Consider the following 10,652-nt stretch of genomic DNA (forward strand, 5'->3'; position numbering starts at 1 on the left):
AGTGCCTGAGCTACTGTATACAGACTCCAAAGCCTGTTCTTGATAGCTCCAAAGCATTCAACCTCCACACCTGCTATAATATGCATTCTAAAGATGTTTTTAAATGGTTCCATCTCTCATTTCCTTCACCAGTAGTCTGATACATTGTACAAGCGCTGAAAGAATTCAGCTCTTCCATAGCTGGGTTTCAGAGTGATCCCTGAATTTCCTAGAGGTTTTATTCAGAAGTACATGAACATAATTTTTAAAGAAATCATTACATACTCTCTTTTTTGAAGAGAGGATCTATAGCTTTCAATGAATTATTGAAGGAGTCTACTCTTCCCCACACCCAAGGTTAAGAACTATTAATTTAGTGATAGAAACTAATTTTGATATTGGTCTCGAAGCCATACATTTTACAAGGGGAATCTATTCCCTCCCTCATGTATTCACAACCAATATTTTCTCTTCTCCTTCATAAAATACGCTAAGGTGAATTAAAAGGATCTTATGGGTTTTGTATCCACAGTTTGAATTTTCCACACCATTGCTACCCAGGTACTTGAGAGGTGCCAGGAGGAAAATACAGATAATGCAGTGAAGTACAGTGTGCTTCTGTAACAGTCAGTATCCCACAAGTGTGTGTGTGTGTGTGTGTTTAAAGATTTGAAAGAGTTAGAGAGAGAGGTAGAGACAGAGAGAGAGGTCTTCCATCAGCTGGTTCACTCCCCAGATGGCTGCAAGGGCAGCTGTGCCAATCCGAAGCCAGGAGCCAGGAGCTTCTTCTGGGTCTCCCATGTGGGTGCAGGGGCCCAAGCACTTGGGCCATCCTCCACTGCTTTCCCAGACCATAGCAGAGAGCTGGATTGGAAGAGGAGCAGCCAGGACTAGAACCAGTACCCATATGGGATGCTGGTACTTCAGGCCAGGGCTTTTAACCTGCTGCACCACAGCGCCGCCCCCCCCCCCCCAGTGTTTTAATTGGCATCACTTTAATTTAATTTTAAAATATTTTATTAAAAAGAGAAAGAGGGAGGGAGGAAATGGATGTCCCGTCCAGGGGTTCAATTGCCAAGTACTGAAAAACAGCAAGGGCTGGGCCAGGCTGAGGCCAGAGGCGGGAACTGCACTGGGTCTCCCACGTGGGTGCCAGGGACCCAAGTACTTCAGCTGTCTTCTCTGCCTGCAAAGGTGCCCGTTAGCCGGGAGCTGGAATCTGGAGCAAAACTGAATGCTTTGCTGACCAAACAGCAACTGAAAGTCCAAGGCATTCTGGGTCTGCTGGAGAAATCAACCAAGGATTGAAAAGTAACTGAAACAGAGCAGGGTTATCCGGCAGGCCCATTAAGCACGGGCTTAAGCTATCGGCAAGGTCTGAGCCATCTAGTTCAAAACGTAAAACATATTTTTAAACCCATAAAAGTAATAATCATAGGGAAAAAACGCTAACTGTATTTCCTTTCGCTTGCTATATATACCCTACTTCTGTTTACCTTTTCATCAGACGAGAAGGTGGGGGAGGGTGTCCGGTAGGTTAACGTCTCTCCTCCAGGACCCCCTCCCCACTTCCCCCATGTGCCCATAGGCAGAACTCTGCCCCACTCGTGGCAAAGCCAGCCCTTCCACAGGACTTGGCCCTTGTACCAGCAAAACCCTCGCTCCTACATCCGTTTCACCGGAGAGAGGGGGCGGGGCGGCGCAGGCTGGCCGACTCTGCAGAACCAGTGCTCAGGGCCCGACTTCAGGCAGCCTCGCTCGGCGTGGACGCAGCGCGCGCGAGCCCCGCGTGGAGAGGGGGAGCGGGCGGTGCGTCCTTTAAAAGAAGGAACACCTCTCGGGCCCTCCTCGGCGGCGAGGGGATGGCTTTGAGAGTCTTTCCTAAAAGAGGAAGCAATACTGTGCCTGCGATACCAAACGCCCTGATTCGAGCGTGGCAGTTAGGAATCCCGCGCGGTTTTCTAACGCAGGGGCTGGGGGCGGGGCAGGGTATACGGGGAGGGGAGGAAACGCGGGAGAACGGCTCCCGCGCGGCACCCACGGTGGGGAGGGGACAGGTGGGAAGGGGCCCCAGGCGCCCCCCTCCCACCGCCCGCTTCCGGCCCCGGCTCCGGGACGAGCCCCGCCGTGGGGCGACTGCAGGGGTGTCACGTTCCCGTGGCGTTCAGGCGAATGGCGCCTCCTCAGAGACACGTGAGCGGCGCCCCCTGCAATGGAAAGCCGCCGCGCTCCCGCGGGAGGAGTCAAGGACAGAGTCTGGGGGGCCTCTTCCGCCAGCCCCGGAGGAAGAAAGAGGAGGAGCGGGCCGATCGCCCGAGGGTGGGGCGGCCTCTGGCTCCGGACGGCTGCGGAGGGAGGGTGGCAGCGAGGGTCGGGCGGCACGGGAGCCGATGGAGCCCTCGGCGGACAGGCTGGCCACGGCCGCGGCGCGGGGCCGGGTGGAGGAGGTGCGGGCGCTGCTCGAGGCCGGAGTGCCGCCGGACGCGCCGAACCGCTATGGACGGGCGGCGATCCAGGTAGGTGCGCGGGTCGGCGGCCGGAGAAGCGGACAGCCGGGGGGCTCCGGAGTGCGAGGTTTGCAGGGCTGCACTTACCGGGGAGCGCTTTGATACTGGGACAAGGGCATCCGTCTTGGGGAGTTTTCCCGTGGAGCAAGGAGTCAAATACTTTCTCCTGGCGACCCCCGGGGGTGGCGGGTCGGGAAGCCACCGAAGCCAAGAGCAGGCACGTGCGCTGTGGAGTTCTAGAATGCTGGGACGATCTGGCAAGGGGGAGCGATTTTATAAGATCTAACTCTATCAGGTGCAAAATTCACGAACGTTGGGGATGAAACGCGAGTTTCCAAGCAATGTATTTTTAATAAGAATGATTTACTGGGACTTCTCAGTCCCAAACTCAAAGGCCCCTGAATGGTGTTTATCCTCTTTCTCAATAAAGGGGGATTTCGGTGGAAATCTACTGCCGTGTAGAGTGGGATAAAATACCAGCTGGAATTACTCAGAAGTAAATATATATGCTACTTATTTTAACTCTGAGTGGGGAAATCTATACTTATTATAAGAACTTGGGAAATGAAGACAAATATGGAGAGAAGCATTACTGTGATCTCGCTTGAGATAATGTATAGTTACCCATTGGGGATATCTCCTATTATTCTGGGTATTTTTTGGTTTTTATGGCTTAACTTATTTGGGATGGTTGAGCAGTGTCATTTCTCCCCTCTGCCCTCTGGTTTGGGCCGTACGTAGATTGTTTTGCTCTTTTGTCTTCACCAACTTCCTAAATTTCAGTCTAAAACCAAATTCTTACTGGCAGTCACCACCCAAGTTTTATCCCTGGTGGTCAAAATGAGTTCTGATTCATAAAGAAAGAAAACTTTTATGAAACGAATGCATGTTGCAAAAACTCCAGCAGAACAAAGACAAAGGAAAGTAACTCTACATGAAATTTCACAAATGAGTTCTCCTTTCCTGAAATTATGCTACATAGGATAACTTTTATATATTTAAAATATAGATATAAAAATAAAACCAGAAATCTTTTAAAATTTGAGATCATTTGGGATCTGAAGTATGGAGACATTTTGAGACTGGAACGTTGGGTGGTTATATAAGAATGTATGCATAATAATTGTGCACCATTCATAATATCACATCTCTAAAATTTTGCCAGCAGCATGGAAACAATTTGGCTTTGTAGTTTTAGAAGAGACCTTATTTGATTAAATAAAAAAGGCAAATATGGTTGGATGATTCTGAGTTTTTTAATAGGGAGGAGAAAGGGAAGATAATTTCGTTTAGAACCCTAACCAAATTTATGTTTAACACAGAAATACTTAGTTTATAGAAAAAAATAAAGAAATAAATTCAAGTAAATTTCTTATTAAATTTATTTAATCACCCTCCAAATATTCATTTAATTAATTCATTTTCTTTTTGCTTTTAATTGCTACTATGGTTTAAATATTTAAATGTGTGCCACTTTTCATTTTTTTTTCATGCCACAAAACATTAAAAAAAGGTTTAAGACCAGCTTCATGACCAAAATGAAGGACTTTATAATATACACCGTGCAGTACACTGTTTTTTCTTTCTTTCTGTTACTGTAATTTAGTTCAGTTACATTTTCTTCTGGTCATTTTGAAAACTAAATCAGTTTCACTTTCTTCAGGGCAGGATTCAACAGCTACAGTATAATTTATTATGTCTCCTTGATTTACACGAATTAAGTAATTCATGTTTAATGGACAGAACATGACTAGAAATAAGTAATTCCTCCTTAAACAGTCACTATCTTTGGGTTAATATAACCAAACGATGGTTATCCTGAAAGAATTCTCTCTCTCCCACCTCTCCATTCAACAGTCAAATTGTAAAGCTGCTGTGATTTTAGACACCATTGTAAAATTACTCTTTGGGAATGGCTTTGTTTCAAAGATGATTTAGGAATCAGAGGTGAGCACTTTCTGTTTAATAAACTCTCCAGTCATAAGCTTAGAAGTGTTTTCCTCTCTTCCTCTCTATCCCATATTGAACTGCAGTTGGAAGAGCTGAATCCAGTCTCAAAATGGAGGACTGTGATGTGCAGGAAACAGAACATTTGAGGAAACTGTGGATGGGTGGGTGTCCTGATCTTTTTGAAACTACAGTTGATAGTTGGAGAAAACACTTTAAGAATAGGGGCACACTCACAGACTGAAAAGAGAGACACTGAAACAAAACATTCCAGGGGCTTTGTTTTTGTGGCTTTCTCTTGTGTTGATGAGGTGGATGAAGCAGTGTGTGCTTGACCACACAAGGTTGCTGCACACGGAGTGAACCAAAGAGAGCTGTTTCTAGAGAGGATTTGGCAAAGCCTGGTGTTCATTTAAGAGTGAGGGAGATTTTTGTGGGTGGTATTAATGAAGGTACAGAAGAATCTGAGAGTCTGCTTTGAGGAATGTGCCAAGATTGAAACTGTAGAAGTTACGGAAGAGAGGCAGAGTTGGGGAGGAGAGTGGAGAGGAATTGCTTTTTATATCTCTTGAATGTCATGATACAGCTGATAAAAATTGTGCTCATAAATAGCACACTATTAATGGGCATAGTTGTGTAGTGAAAATGGCCTCTTTTAAACAAGAGGTGCAGTCTGCCGCTGGGTCACCAAGTGGCTGTAGACATGGATCTGGCAACTTTATGGGTTGAGGAAGAACCTTTGGAGGTGGTGGAGATAATTTTGGCCATGGTGAGACTTTGTTGGAGGACGAGGCTATGGTTGTGGAGGTGGTGGCGGCAGAGGAAGTTACAGAGGAGGTGACCATAGATAGAATGGTTTTGGAGGTGATGGTGGTAACTAGGGCCATGGTCCTTGCTATGTTAGCAGAGGAGGCTATGATGGTAGTGGCCCAGGACATGGAAAGCAAGGTGGTGGGTAGGGTGAAGGAGGAGGATATGATGGTTACAATGAAGGAGGAAATTTTGGAGGTTGTAAATATGGTGGTGGTGATTTCTACCATGATGTTCGAATTTAGAATGAACAACAGCAATCAAATTATGGACCCTTGAAAGGGAGTGGTTCTTATGGTGGTAAGGTTATGGATTTGGTGGTTGAAGGGATGGATAAGATAGCAGAAGTTTCTAAAAATGCAGGGGGCAAAAAGGCAGAAAATGGCTATAATTCTTAGCAGGGAAAAAGCAAGCAAGGAGTTGTCAAGAAACTCCAGGATTCTTTGAGACATTCATCCCAAGTGTGAAAATCTGCCACAGAAAAAGTGATGATCCATATTCCAAAAATGTTACTGCACCTTAAACAGGAAACCCTTCTTGTTCAGGATTGTCATAGATACAGTTTGCAAAAAAGTGCAGTTATTGATTAATGCAATGTAGTGTCAACTAGATGTACATTCCTGGGGTCTTTTTTCTGTCTTTTCACTACATCAGCTATATTGCCCTGTAAATTGTAGTAGTGGTACCAGGAGTAAAAAGTTAAGGACTTTTTAACTTTAACAAAAGAAGTGTTTTCCTTTCCTACTGCTGTAACTAATCATCACAACCGGTGACTAAAGCAAAACCAAAAATATTATTTTATAGTCGTGAAGATGAAGATTCCAAGTTGGGTCCACAGGCCTCCATTGTGTGGGAAGCTCTAGGGAGGGATCTGTTTCTTTGCCTTTTCCACCTTCTAGTGGCTCTTGGCTTAAAGCCCCTGTATCTTCTCTCCGACCTCTGCATCCATGCTTATTTCTTTTATGAGAATATTGTGATTTCATTGGGTCCACCTTGATAATTCAGGATACCCCTCTAGGTCCTTAATTTAAGTAGGGCAACTATAGATAATCATAATGTACTGTATGTTTCTCTAAAAAATAAAAGAGCCTGAAATAGAGGATGTTTAATATTTTCACCATAGAGAAATGTTAAATGTATCTGGAGATACGTTTACATTGATTGGATATTACACAGTGAATTCATGTATAGAAACATGGCACATAATACACAGTATTTTAATGTGTCAGTTAACATTAAAAACATCATCATATGGTGCCAAATAAATATGCACGATTGGGTGTCAGTTAAGTCTTAAAGAATTCCTTAATTTAATCATATCTGCACAGTCTCTTTTGCCACATAATGCAACATATTCACAGCTTCTGAGAACTGGGACCTTGACATTGTGAGGACCTTATGCCACTTACCACAGGAAATGAGTTTTAACACTCAAGGAAGATAAATAGAAATCTTTATCTTATATATACTATAACTATATATAAATATAAATATTTTGTTATATAAATATAACAAAAGATTTTTGCAAGAAGCATGGTGCTTTGTTGGCTTTTAAAAATTAACATGTCTTGGCTTGGATATATAGTGATGAACTAAGCAAAGTCTCCATGCCTTAACATGGTTTCATCTCCAAAGAGAGGGAAAATACAGGCAGTCGGACCATAGTAAAAGGCAGTTTGTCCTTCACTGTTTTTCGTTTTGTCTGTCTGATAGTATTCTGCGTGTGGCCAGAGCTCCGCAAAAAGTTGGAGAATACGAAGCAATTCAGTGTGTACTTAAAATAGGATGGGTGGGAGAACTGGAGAAGGGTGTTTGTGACCGGAAGCCAATGAAGGACAAATATACACCATGCCTGGCACTGGTGTCTGCCTAGGATGGGATAGTCCTGATCCATACAATAGCCCTGACCGCTCTTCCCTCTCGCGCAGGTCATGATGATGGGCAGCGCCCGCGTGGCCGAGCTGCTGCTGCTCCACGGCGCCGAGCCCAACTGCGCCGACCCCGCCACCCTCAGCCGACCGGTGCACGACGCCGCCCGGGAGGGCTTCTTGGACACGCTGGTGGCGCTGCACCGGGCCGGGGCGCGGCTGGACGTGCGCGACGCCGGGGGCCGCCTGCCCGTGGACCTGGCTGAGGAGCGGGGCCACCGCGACGTCGCTCGGTACCTGCGCGCCGCCGCGGTGGCCACCGAAGGCGGTAACCACAACGGCGCAAGGGCCGCAGAAGGTCCGGCAGGTGAGGACGGACGATGCCAGAATTCCAACACAGTGCGCTCGTTTTCGAGAAAGGCAAAGTTGAGCACGGGAAAGCAGGGTCTGGGCCCTCAATTCCGCTCACAGAGCCTAAGCCCCGGGAAAACCCGAGTCTTCCCATCGCGCAGCCTAGTCAGAGCCGCAGTCGGCAGAATTTGGGCTTGTGAAAGCCTGTCCCACACCCTGCCCTGCCTCTGCCACCGCTCAAATCCCCACCCTCCCGCAGCTCAAGGCTAATCAAGACCTTGGAGGCTAGAGGTCCAGCTAGCGCCCGGGTCTTCCTCCTGCAGGCTAGCTAGTGAGCCGCATCCCCTCACTCGGGTCTCAGGTTCTGCGTTCGCATAAATACATCGAGGGACCAATCTCGCGATTTCCAAAACCGGTTGTGCAGGGCGTCTTCGTGAAATCCGTCATTTTCAGCTCAGTTGCAAGACTTTACTAAATCCGACCCTCCGCTTTATACAGTGGAGAGGTGCAGCTTTCCACAACCCCGCAAGGGAATTTTAGGGCCTGTGGGATGGCGACGTCCAAATCTGCACATTCGGATTTGCTGCACACTTTGGGAGGGAGACGGAGCTCTCCTCTTGCCCCTGTTTTTCGCTTAAGCTTTCAGTTTTTTGAGAGACCAATAAATGAGAAAAATGAGCATGGGGGAAGATTTTTGAAAAATCAAAATAGATATGAGAAGCGATGTATGACAGGAACACTAATATTTAAAGGTAAAATATGACTTTGAAGATACTAGAATTTATGCTAACTCAGAACTAGGGCTGTAGGCTCCCTGGGCTTTAGCGGAGCCAAGGCGGAGGCAGGGGAGAACCTAGCTCTGCGCGCTCCCGCTGAGAGATGCTGTGCATACAGAATGCAGAACCCTATTGGCCTTGGGCGTGAGAGGCAAGGTGGCGCATGCTCTCTCCTGCTCCAATCGCAGCTTGCATCCAGGGCGCGAAGTGGAACCACAGAGTTGTTGCCAGGCCGAGTTGACCGGGAGAGAATAGTTGACTGATTTGTTCCAAGGCAAATGAATAAATTGAGCGACCCTTAATAACCAAGTCTAAGCTATGTAACCAAACACACCCTCCTTCCTGTCCATCCTTTTGTCCCCAAGCTCTCTTCTCCAAGCACAATTACAGGCATGCCTAAGTGCCTGCGGGGGAGTGGTTCTGGGACCCTCCACGCAAACCGAAATCCTCTGATGCTTTCAGTTACCATAAAATGGCATAGTACTTGCAGGTAACGCATGCCCATTCTCCATTGAGATACAATGTAAGTGACATACTGTTGCTTAGGGAAAAACAAAAGACAAGTGTGCACCTGTTTAGTACAGACGAAACCATCCCAGGCCTCACTGCATTTTCCACCTGGCATTGGGTGAATGCGCAGATAGGAAGGTAAGGATATGGGGAAAAGGGACATCATTCTTTAGTTAAGATGCTGCTACACGATCAGCCCATCTTAGGTGTTGGGGTCATAGAAGTGAAAAGCAAAACCAGAGACCTGCCCTCACAGAGCCCACATTCAGGGAAATCGACTACAACGATTAAAACAGTGTATTTCTAGAGAGCCAACGTGTGAAATCCACTGCGGTGGAAAAGTGTAAACAGGAGGATAGGCTAAAGAGTGGCCAGAGACCCTGTGAAAAGAAAGTAGCCGCCAACGCGGAGTGATTCTGAAGTTTGAGACTGAAGATCCAGGATGGCTGGGGAGACCGAGGGAAGTGCAGTGTGTACTGGGGGAGAGTGGAGGGGAAAGCAGGAACCAGGTCACGTAGGGATCTTGCCTGTAAAAGAAAGGAGCAGCCATATTGTTCCAGAAATGATAGGAAGCCACAAGCGTGTTTGAAAGAGGGGGAATTGAAACCAAAGTTTCTCCTATGTCTACCTTTCCATGGACATGGAGATAGGAGTGCGCTTTGGCGAGCTCACTGGCTGGTTCTGCACCCGGTGCAAGAGGTGTCCGGAGACGCGAGAAGAGCGAGATGACATTCTCATCTTCCTCTTCCCTCCGCATAAGCAGTCAGTAAGGATTGATCACTTGAGTAGAAGTCTTTAAGCCCTCGGGCGCAACCCCGCTCAGAGCCCGGAGGGCAGTGATGCCTTGCTCCACGGAGGAGGCTGGGGAGTGCGGTGGGAGCTGACAACGTTTTGGAACTGATTGGCAGGTCCTGTGCTTTGCGCTTAGGAAGACAAAAGCCACTCGTGTCCTCAAGCGCCTGCATATCCGGCGGGGACTGGGGGGGAGAGGCTACAAGTCCTCGCTTTCTGGTCCTAATGCTGCTTTTCTTTCTGTCCTCTGCAGACACTCCGGACTCAAACGATCTTTGAGACTTCGCGACGCTGAGAAGTCCAGCAGGAAGCTGGAACAGCGCTATAACCACCCCCACCTCACGTAGTTCTTCCCTGCTTTCTTAGCTCCAACTTTTTAAAAACGCTTTTTTAAAAAAAAAAAAAAGTCAAATGCATTTTTACACCAATCTGCCTTTCCTGACCCTCATTTATATGTCGGCATAAACTGTTTTCAAAAACACCACCACACTGTGCCTGCCTTTTTCCTAGGTTGGAGTTTTCTGGGGTTGAGTACCTAGGCCTGGAACACGTGTACAGATGAAACTACTTTTGCACATTTACATATGCACTTCCGGCTGCCAGTGTCGCACATGCACCCCCCTCTCCCGCGCGATATTGATATCACAACCATTTTGTGAACTAGAAAAGCTCAAAGAGGTTACATGGCTTTTCCTGGGTCAAACTGCCTGCAAATCGTAGTCAATGCTCGAATTAAAAAGAAAAACAGCTTTCATTCATTTTCTTATTCAGTCAACATATTCAGCATCTACTATGGCACTGTGCAAGGAGTGAAACAGGGGGAGAAAGACTTCAAGTAATAATCACGGGAAACACATAACCAGAAATTTTCACACTAATCGAAGACAATTTTTTTTTCCAAGACACATCACTGTTGTATACACCTCTTAGAAAAACACTGCAATTAGAATGAGACACATCTGGGATTGTTAAGACACATCCAGATCTTCGAGGTGATAAAATATCCAAAGTTAAATCTTATCGATAAGATGATGACTGGAAATTCCAGAGAGGCCAGATCAACTCCTTTACCTGATCTCGTCAGCCACTTCCGGTGCCTTGGTCTGGAACCC

At 46.7% G+C, this 10,652-nt stretch overlaps 1 protein-coding gene across 1 annotated transcript; it reads left to right on the plus strand.

Moving 5' to 3' along the window:
- Positions 1-1,714: 1,714 nt before the first annotated feature.
- On the plus strand, positions 1,715-10,024 carry LOC133771809 (ankyrin repeat domain-containing protein 54-like). Its single transcript, XM_062208128.1, has 3 exons — positions 1,715-2,495; positions 7,172-7,478; positions 9,794-10,024. Exons 1-3 carry the CDS (start codon positions 1,842-1,844, stop codon positions 9,817-9,819), a joined length of 987 nt encoding a protein of 328 aa, XP_062064112.1. The 5' UTR covers positions 1,715-1,841; the 3' UTR covers positions 9,820-10,024.
- The last annotated feature ends 628 nt before the right edge of the window (positions 10,025-10,652 follow it).

The sequence above is a fragment of the Lepus europaeus genome, chromosome 12 (assembly GCF_033115175.1).
Source record: "Lepus europaeus isolate LE1 chromosome 12, mLepTim1.pri, whole genome shotgun sequence".
In the NCBI taxonomy this organism is placed as follows: domain Eukaryota; kingdom Metazoa; phylum Chordata; class Mammalia; order Lagomorpha; family Leporidae; genus Lepus; species Lepus europaeus.